Below are 19922 nucleotides of genomic sequence, written 5' to 3'. Positions count from 1 at the left end.
GAATAGATGCCATTTTAGGTATTTTGACAGTGGAATGTACCGTATGAGAAAATCAAACATCAATATATCGCGTAGTTATTATATCCTTATCATGTTATCACTTAGACCAACCGCCCGCAATGTAATCCGCCGGCCGGCATCGACAACTGACCTTAACCTCCAATACATTGCGCTTCCCCTGCCACCATTAATCCAATACTCGCATTGACCCTGTAATGTAACTCTAACTAGAGGGTATAGTAGTATTATGTGATTAGGTACGGTTCGTGTTGACAATCTGTAGACACACCTCCTCAAATCAGACCTCCAGTTGTGTAGTGACCACCGCAGAAACCACACGCCATGTCCGGAGATAACCTCACTGCCGTCTTACACCAGCCGAAAGACCTCCGATTGGTAAGTTACCTATCACATTTCTTTTTTGAATCATTTCTACTAGCTAAAGTTAAGTTAGACGCCATATGCGGTTTATCGTTGACGTAAATAGTAATTTTATTATACACTAATATCGTCTATCTTTATTATAAATCGTCCGTTAATCGCGGGTTAAAAGGTTATTATTAGAAACGTGTTGTTGCCCGGTTAGCGATCGATATGTTTGCCAAGATTGACGTAATGTGCAGACCGACTAGTATAACCATTCAGTTTGTTTACCCCTGTCAATCTTTACTTATCCATAATCCATTGTATACATACAGAGAGAATTATTGGTAAAACTTGTCAGGATAGGTTACCTATAGCGTAGGTACAATTGAAATTAATTAATTATCATAAATTACAGCGATTTCTTATCGGGCCGGCAAAAAGCCGGTCCTTTCTGTTAGGTATATTGAAACGAATGCTAATCTAATATTCCTGTTGATATTTACTTAAATATACCTAATGTTTATGTTAATTGATCCATTTATGTGAGTATCGTATGAATACCGATAAATTATATCTATATATTTATGTAATAAGTATATAATATGTCAACGTCGCCGCTGCCGTAAAAATAATCCTGAACCAGTGCGGTATTAGTTTATCGGTCATAAAAGCATATTTATATTTAGGAAACTATTTACATACTTACCTTCACGTTTGTAGATACAAATATTTACATCTTAGGCACTTGTGTAGCATAATTATTACCTAATAGTAGCATGTATTTGGTGTGAAAAATAATAAATAATATATAGGTAGGTAGGTATACCTACCTATATATTATTTATTATTTTTTTAATCCTTCACTGATAATGATCCACTTAATTACAAATACTTTAATCTTATTATCGTCATACATAATTATATATTATCATTCTTAAAAAGATAATTAACTATACTATAGCACTTTATAATATAGTCATTTACCCTTACTTGTGACAGTGTGACTATAATTATACTTTGTCTATTGACTAGTGATGTACCGACTATGGTTTTGGCCGACTAGCAAACTAATCGGCGCTCGGATGGCCGACTAGTCGGCTAGTCGGCCGAGTTCATAATCGTTACTTCCCGATAAAGATTACATTCGTAAAGGCAACTGTGGTAGGTAGCTTTATTCAAGTTCGGTTGCATTAGAAAAAATTTTTTTTTGCTCCTTGCGTCGTCGCGCTTTCAATATCAACTGAAAGATGTTCCGTGCTACTGCGACGATACATCTACAATTCTACATATAGATGGTCAAGCAAATCTTGTCAGTAAAAAAAGGCGCGAAATTCAAATTTTCTATGGGACGATATCCCTTCACGCCTACATTTTTCAAATTTGCCGCCTTTTTCTACTGACAAGATCTGATTGATCAAGTATATGTAGAACCTATACATTAATTTAATATGAACACAAGCACATTTTGTACCCTAAATACGTATTTAAGTAGAATGGGCATGTAATATTTGATTAATATTGGCGTTTTATTTTATTAATGTCCTGCTTTCTGTAATTAATAATAGGCCGACTAATCGGCCTTTTTTGCCGACTAGTCGCCGACTAATCGCCGACTACAAATGTGGCCGGATAGTCGGCTTTCCCGACTAGTCGGTACATCCCTACTATTTACACTTTTAGATCAATTCATTGCAATTTAAATATTGAAACGGAGCTATCGACCTTGAAGACAATTGCTTGGCGGCATTCTTAGCATAACAGGCAATGATGAACTTAGTTACCACTTACGTAACAAATAATTAACAAAGCATCACGTAGGTAAATAATAAAATCTGCTAATCTCTATTACAAAGTCCCGTTTTGTTACTAAATAAGTTTGTGAAAGAAACCTTGATTTGATGTCTGTTAAAATATTGTGAAGTAATCTTGTTTTTCTTTGCAGGAGCAAACCCCGATCCCTGAGATCAACGATGATGGTAAGTTTTAGTACTAAATAAGTTTGTGTCCTTAAATCCCCTTAGCCCAAAGGGCATCCTAAAAAACTTTTCTTTCCTCTCCGCATTCTTCCATTGCGGGACTTGCCGGAGTAGAGGTAAAGCTAAAAAAATTGTTTCGGCGCAATCACGAATCCAGATAGAAGATTAAATGACCTCCATACAGAAGACAGCATTTAAGCTGCGTGCTATAAGGTAATAAGGGCCTGTGTCAAATGTGTTACATGAATCCATTTCAGAGGTACTTCTGCGCATGGACAGCGTGGGTATCTGCGGGTCCGACGTGCACTACTGGCAGAGCGGCGCCTGCGGTCACTTCGTGCTCAAGGAGCCCATGATCATGGGTCATGAGGCGTCTGGCGTCGTTGCCAAGGTAACCACACATCTTACATTAATCTCAGATCAGATGTGCTAGTGCTACTACGCACGCACACGCACGCGGGTGTACGCAATGGACTGCGACAGCGACACCCGTCGATTGTGGAAGTAGAGTTGTTTTTATTTTAAAGTAGGTACCTTAAATTGGTAACGGTGTCCTGAATAGTCCAGAGGGCCTACCGCGAACCACGTTCGACGTGTTGCCTCTCTGTCGCACTTGTAAATTCGTACGTAAGTGTGACAGGGAGGCAACACGTCGAACGTGGTTCGCGGTAGGCCCTCTGATATTACGTGAAACGGAAAACTGCTGTTAATGCTAATTACTGTGGTAGCACCCGGAGACGCTTTCGAAAGTACCCGGCGACCGTAGAGATCTAATAACCGCTTTAGGGTTCCCCCACATATGTCGACGCGGAATCGCCAAAATCAGAGAGGAAAAAGCTTGAAATCTGCGCAATAAGAGCTGAAAAGTCGTCGTTCGACTCGGCTCCCATCGGCCGGCGCCTGCAGACGCGTCGACGGCTTTTTCGCTCTTATTACGCGGACATAAAGCTTTTTCCTATCGGCTTTAGCCGAATGCGCGTCAATATATCTGGGGAGACTCTGAGGAAGTTATCCCTTTCTGTTAATACTACTATTACAAAATTACTGCCAAACCAGCTTACAGACAACATTAATTTCATTCCCCCAAAATATAAATGTGCTGCATTTCGTGGCAGCTTTCGGTTCCAGGCTACCAAGTGCTGGAACGATTTGCCGCCTCCGATTAGAAACTGCGGTTCCAAATTTAGTTTTAAAAGGAAACTGCGTCAAATACTTTTGGACACCCAAATTGAATCCGCCCCACTTAAGTAATTTTTCTTTTTCTTTCTCTTTTTTTCTTATTGTAAGTACGTGTAGCATATTTGCTCAAATATCTTTCTGTAGATATTGTATCAACCAATATATATTTTATGCCGATTTTACAAACGCGGTAACACAACACATGAAAAAAAAACACGCTATATTTTATCCGCAGAGTTAACGTCCAATAAAAATGTTATATGTAGGTATCACGAATATTTACTATTTATTGATTGCACTTTACTTATCTATGTATTTATTATTTTATTTTTATTATGTGTAGTTTATATTTAGTCACTCCCTCAGGCCTTGGCAGAATAAACAGCCTTGCAATTTTGCCTCGTTTGCAAATTGTGACAATATGCTGAGCCAAAGCCTTTTCCTTACTGCACACATTGCTGGACTCAAGTGTGATTTATTTTTCTGTCTGTGTGTATATAAAGTCCGTCAACCAAATCTTGTCAGTAGTAAAAGGCGGCAAATTTGAAAAATCGCGGGTTAGCAACACTGTGTTCAAATAATTCCAAAACGCGTGTCATCTGTGTTTTATCTGTGGAATGTGAATCGTGAATGACAGCCGTCACCTTATTTGATTTGTTTTCATTTGGTTTTCATTCTGAATCGTTTCTGTTTCAAGAGATATTTCTGCTGTCACCATTAAATACCAATACATTAAATAAGAATAAGCATAGCTAAGGGGCCTACAATGTACAATCATGCTCGTTGATGGTAAACATTACTAAAAATTGAGGTTACCTATGAGAAGTACTGGAAGAACTCTTTCGAACTTTTAAGATTATGTTCAGTTTTTTTGTTTTAGGGTTAAAAGGCATAAATAAAATTAAAACGTATGTCTAAATCTATCCAACAAGACCATAAATTGTGCCCTGGAAACCGTCCATAGACCTACATGTCTAATATTTTCAGCAATCAGTTGTGACTATTTACAAAGGTAAACCTTTTAAACAGTATTAAGAGCCTTGATTATATCGCCGTTCTTTCGCAATATCTACCTAATCCATACATGTTTGTTGCAGGATTAAATCTTGCCCAATATAAGGCGTTCGTAGTAGGTAGTATCTCTTCAGACAATACTTACCTATGGCGGTTTATGTACGTGTACAACGCAACCAAGTCGAAAAGTGACCCTTATGTTATTTACCTTTAAATTAAATAAACACCCAAATATCAGTTGTTTTATTTTTAATATGTATATTGTACAATATATACCAATCAAAAAAATTACACAGGTATGTCATATTCATCCAGAACAGTACACTAATTTACATTAACAAGTGGCATATTATAGATAGGGATACATAGATAGGGAACAAAGAGAATATAAGCACTGATAGGGAGTTGTTTTTAATATCTTCAAATTTGTTCATCATTTTGATTAACATTGTTTTAACATCGCTTTTAAATTGTCCGTCCATGTTTCAATTCTTTTCAATAAACCGCGAGTGACAATTTGAATTGACGTACGCAGGGCGCGCTCAGCGGAAAAAAAAATCTTTTGGTTCGATGTACATTGCTGCTTTTCTTAGCGCAATACTGCTCTTTGAGTGTTGCCCTACTTTAGTTTGCTTTACATTGCTACTGACAAGATTTGGTTGACGGACTATAATTTATCTCTGCTGTCTTTGCATTGGTATTGTTATCCTTTTCTTTTTCTTTGTTTTTCATCTTTTTGTTCTGTGTATGTGTGCTTTATCGAATAAATGACTTTCTATTCATATTCTATTCTAATTTACATATAAATAAGTTGAAAACGTTGAACCTATAAAAAAAAAGCGCGTTATAAGCACGTTTATCATTCATAATAGACTCCGTCAGTTTGTTAAATTAGTGCCTCTTTAATACGAGCAGGTATGCATATCGTAGGTAGTATATACATATATCAAACTTGTTTTTCATATTGGAGGTGTGTGATCATAAAAACAAAGCTTACATCCAAACGACGAATTCTGAGTTCTAATATGTCACAGTATTTAAATTGAAATTAGAATGTGTTTCTATTGTGAGTTACGGCATTTTTCTATTAGATACACACACGACTACCGCTGGACACACCCGCGCACATACGTCAGTAGCTCGAATAAATTAGGTATACAATTCTACGATCTAAAATAGTTGGTTTCCTTCTGCACGATGTTTTGAACGTAAACATGCATATAAATTACCTACGAAAATGTCATATCGTCTTACGGAAAATGTAAAAATAAAATTTGGCACTAAAACCCGGATGCTGATAATTCGCATTCGCAATGTAACTACTGTATTGTATAGCCAAAAACTGGACAAAACCCTAATCTGATACAGTTCATTTTACTGAAATGACGTAGACTTAAATCTTAGTAGCCGCAAATGAAAGTCTATTACGATATATAACTTAGAGTAAAATATTCGGTATAAATGTAAGTAAACATGTTTTAAAATGTTACTTAATTGGTTTTGAAACCTAAACTACCTACCTACTTTAAAAAAAGTCCTACACTTATGTAATGCAATTTATTGAATAACTAAAGTACAATTATTGCGGGTTTATCTTAATACTGCAATATCGGTTTTATTACTGCATATACTGCAATATCTTGCACGTTTGTCACATGTAAATTACATAATGCCTACATAGCGTAGGTAATCGCTGAAAGGTGTAACATTAAGATAATGATGCAATAAAGCTGGATAAGTGTTACCTACCTAGACAAAAATATTCATAATTTAATCACAGTTAATTATGCTGAGTCACACTGATGTGATACTCAAGAAGTGTCACATCACATCAGTTAGGTCAGCCTATCATCATAGAGAGCTTAACACCTGGTTCAAGAATAACCACATTTTACGACCGCCACGCCATTGCGGCGCGGCATAACTGTTTGTATTTGACATTGAACCTTTTGTTTTTTAGAGACACTTTGAACTTTGAATCTTTGTTTCTCAGTGATTTTCCAAATTTGAATGCCATTATTAAATCGATATCGACTTTAATATAACGCAATAATAACATTCTCACAGAGAATATTTTTTTGGAAACAGTTTGTCTTTATGGCCGTAATTTGCGGGTTTTGACCGCATCATAGAGAGGGTTTATGATATACTGTGCGTAGTGTAGAATGAAAATTCTATGGATATCGGAAAGTGGCTAAAGTGGCTTCAGCTGAGCTGACAAACAACTGGCTCTAGATATCGCGTGATACGGCGATTTATCGAATGTCGGATGATAAATTAATATTAGCTTATTGATGGGATCAGTTTAGGTCACCCGTATCTTTATGGTCTCATAGCGTGATATGAAATATTTACCTATGATATTAAATGTAATTAATGATTTTGAACCCCATACACAAAAAGAGGAGTAGGTAGTAGGTATTATAAGTGATTGTGTGTCTGTGGTATGATCGCTCCCAAGCTAATGAACCGATTTGAGTGCGGGGGTTTTAATAGAAAGTTATCTTAGCTACTATCTTACTACTTACTACCTACTACTACTACTTAGATACCTATCATTAGAACTCGTGAAAGGATTTCATTAAAAAATTAAACTAGTTTTGTCGGATTTATTAAATTATTGAATAAAGTCTGTGCGGAAAGAGAAGAGTCGTGAAATGTATGGGAACCAATACAAAATACGACTCTTCTCTTTCCGCATAAACTCTAATCTACCTACTTTATGAACTCAACACATCAAACGACTCCGTCCTTTGCTGTGTAGACATAATTATAATCGAATTATAAGGTGCGGTCTTCTCTTAAGAGTATTTTTACAGTATCAGTAACAGTTTTAATAATTCCTAACAGCCTTCAAACGCAATTGCAGGTTGGTGCCAAAGTGAAGAACCTGGTGCCAGGCGACCGCGTGGCGATCGAGCCGGGCGTGCCGTGCCGCTACTGCGAGTTCTGCAAGTCGGGCCGCTACCACCTCTGCCCCGACATCATCTTTTGCGCCACTCCACCCTGCCACGGCAATCTCGCGCGCTACTACAAGCACGCCGCCGACTTCTGCTACAAGTGAGTATATTGTATCGTAATACTCTCGGCCTACGGACGACCTCGGAACGTCAAACGCCAACGACATTCATGACTTTGTACGCTTGTAGCGCACACTGAGTTAGTATACGGTTGTAGTAAATTGCAGACGTGAGCGTGGAGCTTGTAACCGATTTTAGCGTATACCATTGTTAACACTATTAGCTGACATTTAAACCGTATTGCGGAGACATATAGCTACGCTGAACAATGGCCAGTTAAATGTTGCTGTTAGAACAAGTCTTATGTTTAGAGAGTAGGTACAGTAGCCATCTAGCTACTCATACTCTCGATATACAAATCTTCTGCTTCTGATGCGTGTCATTCTTCTCTGATGGCTGCTTTTTTATTGGTCGACGTTATAGTAATTACCTAATTATTATTCTATTTCTTCCTCAGATTACCTGACCACGTGTCAATGGAAGAGGGCGCTTTACTAGAGCCCCTCTCAGTGGGTATCCACGCGTGCCGCCGCGCCGGCGTCACTGGAGGCTCCACCGTGCTCGTTCTAGGCGCGGGACCTATTGGCCTGGTCGTCATGTTAGCTGCTAAGGCTTTCGGTGCCAGCAAAGTTCTCATTACAGGTGAGTGCTGGTAGTAGAGCTAGTGGGTATCCATGCAACCATCACGCGTGCGCCGCGCCGGCGTCACTGGAGGCTCCGCCGTGCTTGTTCTAGGCGCGAGACCTATGTATAGGCCGTCATGTTGGCTGCTAATGCGTTCGGCGCTAGCAGGATGCTCATCACAGGTAGCTGCTACTAGTAAAGGCTCTGTGGAGTGGTCACATTGCTAAGGTATTTGGCATACAACAATACTTAGGCTGGATCGTCATACTTGCGTTCGGTACCACCTTGGTACTCATTTGAAATGGCTACAGGCGATTAACAGGTACTTACTCGTGATAAGTGCATCTGGTCCTACCACTAATTATATGGCTCGCAGAATTAGCTAAAACTGTGTCCGTAAGCCATAAAATAAATGCCTAAAACCTACATCCAAGTTAGCCCTGTAAAAAAAAATCCTCTGAAGTGAGCCGCTTAGAATAATGTCTTGACAATCCGTAGCGTTGGCTTTCACTAATGCGTGATAATAATGATGGCAGTAATTTCTACTACATATTACGGATGCTTCATTCCTGTTTCCCTATTTCAGACATCCTCCAATCCCGTCTGGACTTTGCCAAGAAGATGGGTGCTGACGCGACCATGCTGGTCACCCGCGACGACAACGAAGCGGACTTAGTGGCCCGCACTCACCAGCTGTTGGGCGAGCACCCAGACTTCAGCATTGATGCGAGCGGCGCGCAGTCCACCGTGCGGCTTGCCATGCTGGTGAGTAAACGGGGCAGGAGTTACACGACAGAGTGGGTGAGATAGAGATGGAGGATGGAAGGACAAGCCAGCGCGAAAAATTCGAGCGGCGCAAAGCTCCCCGTGCGGCTAGCTAAATGAGTAAGAAAATGGGGCAGGATATACGCGGACAAAGCGAGCGGAACAGAGATAGAAAATGGAAGGACAAGTCAGTAATCCGCGATGAGGAGGTGGGGGTTGGTGGACCACATGCATCGGAAAAATCATGGGAAATGCGGGTGGGATAAAAATTGTGGCAAGCTTCCTCCTTTGGCCCAAGGCGGTGAAATGAAGATAGATGTGTAGTTCTGGTATGTTGTGATTTAAATTTAATGTTTTTAGGGTTCCGTGCCGCAAAAGGAAAAAAACGGAACCCTTATAGGATCACTCGTGCGTCTACATCAGGGACGTCTACCTGAAATTTTGAAAAAAATACACAAAATAGTTCTTTACCTATAGATGGCAGAAAACCTATTAGAAATGTGCAGTCAAGCGTGAGTCGGACTTAATGTACGAAACCCTTGGATCGCGAGTCCGACTCGCACTTGGCCGATTTTTTTTCTAATATAAAATGCCCATTCCAGGCGACCAAGTCAGGCGGAACCGCAGTGCTGGTTGGAATGGGCAGCCCGGAGCTCACCGTGCCCCTGGCGGGCGCCATGAGCCGCGAGGTTGACATTCGGGGCATCTTCCGCTACGTTAACGAGTGAGTACTGATAAAACACAATGATCGATCTTATTTCGTTACCATAAGGTTTACGAATGATCGTTTAACTGTGTCGATGGCATCATCCAGAGTATTAAATCACTACGTTTTAAGAGTCGGCACTCTCGAACAAGCCTTAAACCGAATTAAGAACGTACATTGTGCCAACACACCAAATACATGTCAATACTGCCAACACAAAAAAAAACAACGCTAGGGCTCGACACTTCCGGTACCTACTGTTTATCGATATCGATAAATGTGCGATACGTGCTGTTGTACTGTACTACTGTAAAAGTAAATATTGAAAATCAGGTGGATTAATAAAATAAATGCAAAATATAAAAATAATTTTATTTTACATAATAAAGATAAGATACAGATAGTTTTATATTTACGTAGGCATATTACAATACGCTTATGAACGTAACTAAAGCTACAATCTACTTTTAGAGCACTCCTGCAAACACTGAGTCTTGCCTGTGAAGGCTGTGAACTCCAACTTCCCACAAAGGGAAAAAGCTGTCAGGCTCATTCACTTGTAGATATTCAGAGGTTGGAGTTTCATTCAGCTTTTGTATAGGTAAATATTCCAAATCCTCATTACCTGTTACCTTTACCCATAGTCGATATCTGAAATAAAGGGATTATCGATAAGTTGTTCGCACACTATTCGTGTCTTAGGTTACCTAGTTTTTACAAGAAGAATCTATTCACAGAATGTTTTCGTTTTAATCAAGGATGGTAAACGATAAAAACTACTCCAAACTAATTAAATTAGTATCTGGGAACGACTCAAAATGAAAATATCGCACAAAAACATCAGTTTACCGACCTGTTCGAATCAAGAGGAAATCTTGCTAAAAATATATCAGAAGTAAGTTTCCTTACACGCCTGACCCCACAAACTTCACATTTTCTTAAAGATTTGCCCCCCATTTAAATAAAAGCTAAAGTTATTTGGTCTAAACACAAAAATAAACACGTAACATAACCGCTTTCACCACAATTTAGAATGACGGTAGACGTTTTACCGATCATACCAACCTAAAGAAAAGTAGGTATAATACGTCTATGTTTGAAAGCAAGTATGGTATGTGTTACCAAAATGCAACAGCAGCCATTTTAATTCGATAAGATTATTTACTATGCCTCAACGTTGGTAACAAGTACGTTCCTAAGTTATCATAGTATGGGGTGTCGATGGGCTGGCATCATCTACTATCTACACAATCAGCCTTCTCCGGCCACAGTTGCCATTTGAATGTCGATGCCGTCGGATTGGCTCCTGATGTGTACATATAGAAATGTATGCAGGGGTGCTAGAGTCTGACCAGCGAGTCGTGTCACAGGCTATTTTTTTAAATTCTTTATATAACTTTTTTCCTATCAAATAAGCTGTCAGTTTCAAGCTGTCATTTAATTTCATAGTAATTTTATTGCCAAGTGCGGTTTTTATTGAATTTCCCGCGTTTTTTTTGTGCCATGACTCGCTGGTCAGACTCTAAGCTAATAGTATTGCTGGCTGTACCTAAAGTCTATTTTTTTATTCGGTAGACTGAAATGACAGTTAATAGTATGGAATGACATTTCATGTTCATGAAAAATGAAATGACAGTTAATAGTATGAACATGAAATGTCATTCCATACTATTAACTGTCATTTCAGTCTACCGAATAAAAAAATAGACTTTAGAGGCATAATTAGTATGCTCTGTAAAACTATCTGCATTGTCTCAAGTTAATGCAGACAGAAACAAGGTTAACCTTGTTTTCTTAACTTTTCTACTTGAGCGTTTACGTAATTTCTTTCCCGACTTGTATAATTTGTAACGCATCTAAGGGCGTCCACTAGCGTGTGCGGATGCACTTCGCGGGCGTAAAATCTATTGTAGATAAAATCCGTCGGACGCGTCCGCGCCAGTTAGCTACGCTCGTACTATTTTTCGTTAACCTACTCAACCGCACCAGCTAGCGGACGCCCTAAAACGATGCGCCCTGCTCCCTCAGATCCGCGCCAGTCAGTAAAAAATACTTCATTTTACCCTTTGCCCCGATTAAGTACCGACATGTCATGAAAGGATCTTTGACGTGCCTGAACCCTTACCTACTCTTGCCGACCTATGAAAACACTTAATACTATTATTATGAATCAGGTACCCCATCGCGCTAGCAATGGTGGCGAGCGGCAAGATCAACGTGAAGCCGCTAGTGACACACCACTTCTCGTTAGAGGAGACCCTAGAGGCCTACGAGACCTCGCGCCAGGGCGCCGGCATCAAGGTCATGATACACGTGCAGCCCAGGGACACCAACAACCCGCACAAATTCTAATTTTTTTTTAACCTTTTGAACGCCACAGACGGCATATGACGTCAACGTAAAATCGTGACAACGACGCCAAAGACAGCATGTGACGTCGATCGTTTTTTGATGAAAATCTACTTAAAAACACCCCACTTTTAGGTTGGCATTATTTATTCACAAAACTAAATTTTACCCCCGTGGCGTCAGTGGCACGGCAAATGGACGCGCCGTTTGGCGTTCAAGATGGCAGGACGTCCATATAATTTGATTCCTAATGAGCTAATATTGATTGAAAGAAGTGTATGTACAAAAGTTGATTGTAAAAGAGAAGTGTAGGGAATAATCGTGTCTTGTAAGACAACAATGACAAGTGAACTAACTAGTCCATCTATTCTTCTTTTAATCTTTGCGTCAACTTATAGCCAAAGTTATCGTACCGTATAATATACGGGGCCCTACACTACAGTGACATCTATGATCTACGTCAGGCTGTCAAATAGTCAAATTCGACGCACGAATTTTCCTTAGACTTTACACCTAAACTACTGTTAACCCCTCGTATGCTGCCTGTCAAATTAGATCATTGAAAAAGTGACCTTGACATTTACAACAATACATTAAAATTCCCAAGCACGGATCCGTGTCTAAGCATACGAGGGGTTAATAACTCTTTGCCTCTGGTTCCGATACTTACCGACCATTTATGTCCTCTAAATATTATATTTGAATGAATACAAATGTTCTATTCTAATTCAGAAGGAGCGTTAAGTTTAAAAAAATGAAATTTCGTGAAAATCATGAATTTGGTAAATGAATTTGTCTAAGTTTTGCGTTTACAGGGTTATATTTTAAATCTTGCTTTGTTGTAAATAATGCATAATTATTTATTAAAGCTACGGACAAATAACAAAATTTAATCGTGCTACTGCTACAAAATACAAACACACTACTTCTTCTGAAGTGGCGCTTAACCCATTCATAAAATTGTAAATGTTAGAAGTACTTAGAAGTAAGAATGTTGTACATAGGTACTTATGTATTTTATAAGCGCTGTTGGCGAAATAATATCGTAGATTGATATCTGGAAACACTATGAAATAAATTATTTTATTACAAATTGAAATTTTCAGGTGACTTTTAATTAATAAACCTCTGTGTTTGCCTACCTTTTTACGCCGAAACTTTTATTTTGATGAGACATGTAGAAGGGTATGGACAGAAGCTAAGGCCCAAGATCGACTTGTAAGTTTTACTTACGTAAGTAGGGACACAGCTATACTTACTACAGAGTGAGAGATGAATATCGTTATCTCATTCTAACAAATAGCTTTGTCCCTACTTACGTAAGTATAACTTACCAGTGTAACTCGGGCCTAACGTAAGGGGGAAACCACACACATTAACTATTTCATACTAGCTTAACCTCGGGCACCGCTAGTTACTTAAGTAGATGCCTATAGAAAACGTTTTGCTTACGTACGTATACCTTTTAATATAACGTTATCTAAATGTAGTTTTACTCAATTACGTAACCTGAAATGTTTTTAAAGATCAATGAAACATTCCTGTACAATAACTACCTACTTATTACGTAATGTTATCAAACTTACGTAACAGCAGAAAACATTGTTGCAAAGGGTCCCGGTACATAATTACTCAGCTTTTTAGCTTTAAAATTACGTGTGCGCGGGTTATAGGATAGGGTTGGTAACTCCTTGAATTTAAGCCCACGGAAGTTTCTATTTTTACCACGTCGAGAAATATCATCGCATTAATTTCCCACGAACACGACCTTCGGACTGTTTATTATTTATTTATCGTATGGCATTACACGACTTTCAATCCGGAGGTCGCGGGTTCAAATCCTGGCTCGTACCAATGAGTTTTTCGGAACTTATGTACGAAATATCATTTGATATTTACCACTACCTTTTCGGTGAAGAAAACATCGTGAGGAAACCTGCATACATCTGAGAAGAAATTCAAAGGTGTATGTGAAGTCCCCAATCCACATTGGGCTTGCGTGGGGACTATAGCCCAAGCCCTCTCGCGCATGAGAGGAGGCCTGTGCCCAGCAGTGGGACGTATAAAGGCTGGATTATTATTATTTTCGCGGCAATGCTGCGCTAGCGCTACATCAATGCGTTTATTATTATGACTCATCTCATAACCATAATTATTAGTTAATACATAATTACCGTAAGAATAGGTTGGTAACAATATTAACTATTAGGTACCTACTTAATTTTTTGGTCGTTAAAATTCGTTGCGTTATATTTACAGCTAAAAAGAAATCGCGTTAGCAAACGATCCGTTATTAATCACAATTATTAATTGTGTTTAAGACGCGACAAACACAGATAATTTCCCTTGTACTTATTAAATTAGTACAAAACGTGAATAGGTCAAATGTTATGTAGAGAATGGGCCTTCTGTACGCTCTACTACCTACTATACACATAATACACACTATGTACCTACATATAATAATAACACATTTTAATCTCTAATAGTACCAACGGAACTCTACTAAGATCATAACAGATTGCGTGGAATTAGGTTGTTTGCGTTGCATAAGAGATACCAATTGTTTTATCAGTTAAATATAATAAAAGCGACATCTCGACAGTGTTTGTTTGATATGGACCACAGTGCAGCCATGAGCGAAGCTAACTACGCAGCCATACTACACGGACCTAATGATGTTAGGATTGTAAGTACCTGTTAATATTTTAACAAGTACCTATTATGTTTTATGAAATTCGTGGGCGCTAAAGACAATTATATAAAACCTTATATTTAAATATAGACCAATTACTTACTTACACAGTCAAACACCAGAATTAAGAATTGAGCAAATAGAGTGTGTAGGTACATATTTATTTTGTGCTGTCTTATATTATAATGGAACTTATTATAATTTTGCAGGAAAAATGGCCGATGCCGGAAATCAATGATAATGGTAAGTCCACAGGATTAGAAATATACAGGGTGTGTATATCCAAATTGGGGAGAGAGTAAAATTCGTAAATTATAAAATGTAAATAACTAAATCTGTTCGTATGCAATCAAAATAACTTGCATTGCATTCAAATATTTTCAAAAATCCCCTACATCCACTGTAAAAAAAAGGAAGCAATTTTGTTAATTACAGAATTGATAGCACAACTTGATATTCCTAGATTTTGTCAATTTGTTTATTAAAACAGTTCTTCATAGTACATATTCCAGACTAGAGCATGGTTGAAGCATAATAGATCAGTAGTATAAGTACCTAAAACCTAACGTAAAAAGGGTTTTCTCTATATTCTTAAAAAAATATTAATGAGATTTTTTATCTCCGGTAGCGGTCTCTGCACTTCTAATAACAAACATCAATGATAACAAATATTTTCTGTGTAAAAGTAGAAAATAATTGTAATTACAGAGGTGCTGATAAAGATGGAGTGTGTGGGTGTATGCGGCTCCGATGTGAAGCTGTGGTCCACGGGCAAGTGTGGCTGGGACGTGCTCACCGAGCCTATAGTCATCGGCCACGAGGGCGCAGGTGTTGTGGCCAAGGTAATGTAATTGAAGCAGTCATGCCGTGCTCCTACTACTTACTTACTTGGCTGGCCCGATGACCCAAAATGAGTCTTGGCCTCCAACACAAGAGCACGCCACTTTGCTCGGTCCAGAGCGGTATCACGCCAGCTGTCGCCGACGCCGAGCTCACGGAGATCTGCCTCCACTCCGCATCGTCACAAAACAGATACAGTACAGAAATCAATGTACATACAAAGTGCGCTCGAGCAACGCACACGGTTGGGAGTTGGGACCAGTGCGAGCGCGAGTGTCAACCGCTTGAGACACGCGTCTGTGAACTTTTTTGTGCAATAATGGAGAAACAAAAAAAAAGTTATTATAACTGTTGAGTGGACGGTTGTTTAAATTCAACATTAAACGGTGAATTGTCGTTTTTTAAGCTACCAGTGGTTTCAAAGAGGTAAGTAGGTATCTGCTTGTATTTCGATGGTTCGTTTTAACGTCAAACAGAACAGTTAGGTAGGTAGGTAAGCACCCCGCCCCGGCCACTACTAGATACGAGTGCCACTACCACGATAGTTTTTTGTGCATAAATCATAGTTGACAACCCTAGAGCGACCGCCGAGCGTAGGTATGAAAAGTGAAGTACATACATGTGATTGACTTCTGTACTGTATCTATTTTGTGGCATCGTCTCCGTTGCCTTGGCCACCTCGACAGGATGGGTGAAGATCGGGCAGCCAAAAGGCCCTACTTGGGTCGACCAAAGGGACGCCGTCCTGTTGGTCATCCTAAATATCGTTGCCGTGCTCGTATTTGCACGTTTTGCCGCACGGGCAACATCCTTTGTGGTAACCCCGCTAATAATACTGATGTGTGTAGGTCGGAGCCAACGTTCGTGACCTACACGTGGGAGACAGAGTGGCCATCGAACCGACGCAGCCTTGTCGCGCTTGCACGTTTTGCCGCACGGGCCGCTACAACCTTTGTCCTGAGCCGCGCTACTGTTCGTCTTTAGGCGCTGACGGCAACTTGGCGTCGTTCTACAAGCATCTTCCGGACTACTGTCACAAGTAAGACAGTTGTAGTTACATATACGTCATCAAATCATCATGTCGCTAATAAGCCAGGCATTGGCACTTACGAATGTGGAATTGCATATCGACGAGACCGATATTAGCTGATCAGGTCAGGTGTTGATCAGGGCCGTTATCCAACATCATGCTATTTCAATCCTCGCCAGTAAGTAACTAATACCGTCAAAAGAGTAGTTTGTTGCTGACACCCTTAATTTAATTTTTAACAAGCAGAAGCAGAAACGTCTGCGACCGTGCTATTAACTCCCTTAATACTTATTTTCGAAATACCCTCACAGATGAACTACGGAACTTTCGAAATAATTTATCGTCGGCTTGCCTGCCCGTAAGATTAACGCTCCTGATAGATTACTCAGGGTTTCATTACGACATTTTCTGGTAGGATGCCCTCAAACCTGTCGATGGAAGAAGGCGCCGCAGTGCAGCCGCTAGCGATCGCCATCCACGCGTGCAACCGCGCCGGCATCCGGCTCGGGCAGCGCGTCGCCATCTTCGGCTCCGGGCCTGTTGGCTTACTGTGTGCTATGGCCGCACGGGCCATGGGGGCCAGCAAGATCCTCATGACCGGTTAGTGAAAGATTATTCTGGTGATCACCTGTACAACCATCTGGCTCGGACAACTCGTCATATTTGGCGACGGGCCTGTTGGCGCGCTGTGCTGTTAAGACAGTGCGAGCTATGCGGGCCAGCAAAATTCTCATGGCAGGTTAACGTATGTCTCCATCACGTAATGAACCCTGTTAGTCTTCTTCTGTGTGAAAGTCCAATCTTAGCGGGTTCTTCTTAACGGTTTTCATCTCTGTCCACTGCGTTATTTTCTGTTCCAATTTCTTAAGGCTGGCGTTGATTCTCGCTCCCAATCCTAGAGACACCTAACTGTTACCCTGCAGTGTACTATAGTTTAAAACCCAACTTATTTCAGATGTAACCCCAAAAAGGCTGGAAGTGGCTAAAGCACTGGCCGCGGACCACACTCTACTGGTGGAAAACTCCTTTTCCGATCAGCAAACAGCTGATAAAATAGAAGAGTTGCTTGGCGGCCGTCCTGACGTCAGTATCGACGCGTGTGCGTTTCCTTCTGCCACGAGAGCTGCTATGCTGGTGAGACTTTATCTTGATATATATAGAGTACACTTCAATGTAGCAGAATTTAAGGATTAGCTACATTCTCCTGATGAAGAATATCTACTCTGAATTTGTCGCAAGTATCAACGTCAACACATGCGCTTTCCTCTCTTTCACAGGAAATGCTATTCTAAAGAGACTATTTTCATAGGCATATAAATAAAACACACATTTACCTCTCCAGGCGATAAAGTATTCCAAGCCACTTCTCTTTTGAGAGAGCTGATTCTAACCAGAATAACGTTAAATTTAAAAAAGAATTCTGTGGCCTTAGTGAAAAAGGTTACAACACAAAGGATACGTACAGTCTCGGGCAGCGCAGGTGTAGAAGGGTGTAAGTTAATTACACGTAACACTTATGCCCTTACACCTAAGCTGCGCGAGACTTGTACCCTTTTTCACTAGGGCCACAGAATTGGAGATATACTTTTGTTTTTAAGGAAAGTCCATAACCCAACATTGTTTTGTTTTCGTAGGTGACGGCGACGGGCGGCGTGGTTCTGATAGTGGGTATCGGCGGAGCCAGCGTCGAAGTGCCGCTCAGCAACACGATGCTGAGAGAAGTGGATATACGCGGCTCCTATCGGATCGCTAATACGTAAATATTATCATGCCGCGATCAGAAAGGGAATAGAAATAACAGATTTCCATACACTTACGTCTAAATCAATATGGATTGACAGCTATCTCAATCCCTTTTTAATTGCGGTTCAGTAATACATCACACACAATATAAACATAATTGGGGCATTATCTATGAAAAGGGACCTTATTGTTGATGGCGCTTACGCCGCACAGCGTCACGCGGCATTGTATTTCTATCGGAGCATCGTTAATAATGACGTAAGCGCCATCGACAATAAGGTCCCTTTTCATAGATAACGTCACAATTATGCAGGCGACTCTAGCATTAGTATGCTGTACAATCACGAGAAAGACGCTCATCCCTTGCTAATGAATGGAATCTGAGCACCATCGTTATGCGGATTCTCTGTTCGTAACGCGATATCGGCTACCAGCGTACCGCGTAGTGAACAGGTTAAGGCGAACATGCCCATAGGTACGGTAATACCAACGACGAGTCGATAATAGTGAAAAAAAAACCGGCCAAGTGCGAGTCGAACTCGCGCACGGAGGGTTCCGCACCATCAACAAAAAATAGAGCAAAACAAGCAAAAAAACGGTCACCCATCCAAGTACTGACCCCGCCCGACGTTGCTTAACTTCGGTCAAAAATCGCGTTTGTTGTATGGGAGCCCCACTTAAATCTTTATTTTATTCTGTTTTTGTTGTTATAGCGGCAACAGAAATACATCATCTGTGAAAATTTCAACTGTCTAGCTATCACGGTTCGTGAGATACAGCCTGGTGACAGACGGACGGACGGACGGACGGACGGACTGACGGACAGCGCAGTCCTAGTAATAGGGTCCCGTTTTTACCCTTTGGGTACGGTACCCTAAAAAACGAATCCACTAAGCATTAGCAGGTAACACAAGAATGATTGTATATCGTTTGTAGGTACCCGGCCGCCATATCGGCGGTGTCGAGCGGCGCCATCGACCTGAAGAGGTTCATCACACACCACGTGCCGCTCGCCGACACGCAACGCGCTCTACAGCTCGCGCAGAGCGGCGAGGGAATGAAGGTCATCGTTTACGTGCAAAAGTAATCTAGGGATATCAACTATCGATCATTGTAATAGTAAAACACTGTGACTATTTAGTAGTGAACCTTGTCTTTACACGTTTAAGTAGCTATAGACAATTAACAGTAGTATCATCACGTGTTTCTGGCTGATACGCAACGACCTTTGCAGTTCATGCGCAAAAGTAATAAGTGTAACAAACTTGGTCAACCAGATCTTGACAGTAGAAAAAGGCGGCAAATTTGAAAAATGTAGGCGCGAAGGGATATCGTCCCATAGAAAATTTGAATTTCGCGCCTTTTTTTACTGACAAGATTTGGTTGACCAGCTATAACTCACAACTCGCAATGCGCAAGCGAGACAGCGCCATAAACGTACATATCGCTGTCTCGCTCGCACATTACCAGAGCAACCTAGCAATGAGAAACTTAAACGATTCCAAATACTTACATTACTTAAGCTTAAATGATAAAAATTATTACAACATAATCAACTAAGTAGTTTTATTTCCCCTAATCAGGTAACGATGCCAACGATTCCTTAAGAATTTTT

At 40.2% G+C, this 19922-nt stretch overlaps 2 protein-coding genes across 2 annotated transcripts; both read left to right on the top strand.

Annotated features, from left to right (window-relative positions):
• Positions 1–322: 322 nt before the first annotated feature.
• Positions 323–12014, top strand: LOC134656482 (sorbitol dehydrogenase-like). Its single transcript, XM_063512019.1, has 8 exons — positions 323–396; positions 2309–2342; positions 2600–2733; positions 7405–7595; positions 8013–8197; positions 8766–8944; positions 9547–9668; positions 11825–12014. Exons 1-8 carry the CDS (start codon positions 343–345, stop codon positions 12000–12002), a joined length of 1077 nt encoding a protein of 358 aa, XP_063368089.1. The 5' UTR covers positions 323–342; the 3' UTR covers positions 12003–12014.
• A 2544-nt stretch (positions 12015–14558) lies between these two features.
• LOC134656331 (sorbitol dehydrogenase-like) lies at positions 14559–19401 on the top strand. The gene is made up of 8 exons (XM_063511845.1): positions 14559–14688; positions 14904–14937; positions 15403–15536; positions 16383–16573; positions 16980–17164; positions 17520–17698; positions 18199–18320; positions 19244–19401. Exons 1-8 carry the CDS (start codon positions 14617–14619, stop codon positions 19392–19394), a joined length of 1068 nt encoding a protein of 355 aa, XP_063367915.1. The 5' UTR covers positions 14559–14616; the 3' UTR covers positions 19395–19401.
• Positions 19402–19922: the final 521 nt, after the last annotated feature.

Source organism: Cydia amplana, chromosome 18 (genome assembly GCF_948474715.1).
Source record: "Cydia amplana chromosome 18, ilCydAmpl1.1, whole genome shotgun sequence".
NCBI classification, from domain to species: domain Eukaryota; kingdom Metazoa; phylum Arthropoda; class Insecta; order Lepidoptera; family Tortricidae; genus Cydia; species Cydia amplana.
Note: the sequence above shows the minus strand (reverse complement) of the source record. Positions and strands in the feature narration are given on the sequence as shown.

Excerpts from the sequence above, each read along its gene's own strand:
- LOC134656482 (XM_063512019.1), top strand. The coding sequence starts at position 343 with ATGTCCGGAGATAACCTCACTGCCGTCTTACACCAGCCGAAAGACCTC. Across the intron at positions 2,343-2,599 it reads CCCTGAGATCAACGATGATG|AGGTACTTCTGCGCATGGAC; the intron begins GTAAGTTTTAGT and ends AATCCATTTCAG. Across the intron at positions 8,945-9,546 it reads CCGTGCGGCTTGCCATGCTG|GCGACCAAGTCAGGCGGAAC; the intron begins GTGAGTAAACGG and ends TGCCCATTCCAG.
- LOC134656331 (XM_063511845.1), top strand. The coding sequence starts at position 14,617 with ATGGACCACAGTGCAGCCATGAGCGAAGCTAACTACGCAGCCATACTA. Across the intron at positions 17,165-17,519 it reads CAGCAAGATCCTCATGACCG|ATGTAACCCCAAAAAGGCTG; the intron begins GTTAGTGAAAGA and ends AACTTATTTCAG. Across the intron at positions 18,321-19,243 it reads TCCTATCGGATCGCTAATAC|GTACCCGGCCGCCATATCGG; the intron begins GTAAATATTATC and ends TATCGTTTGTAG.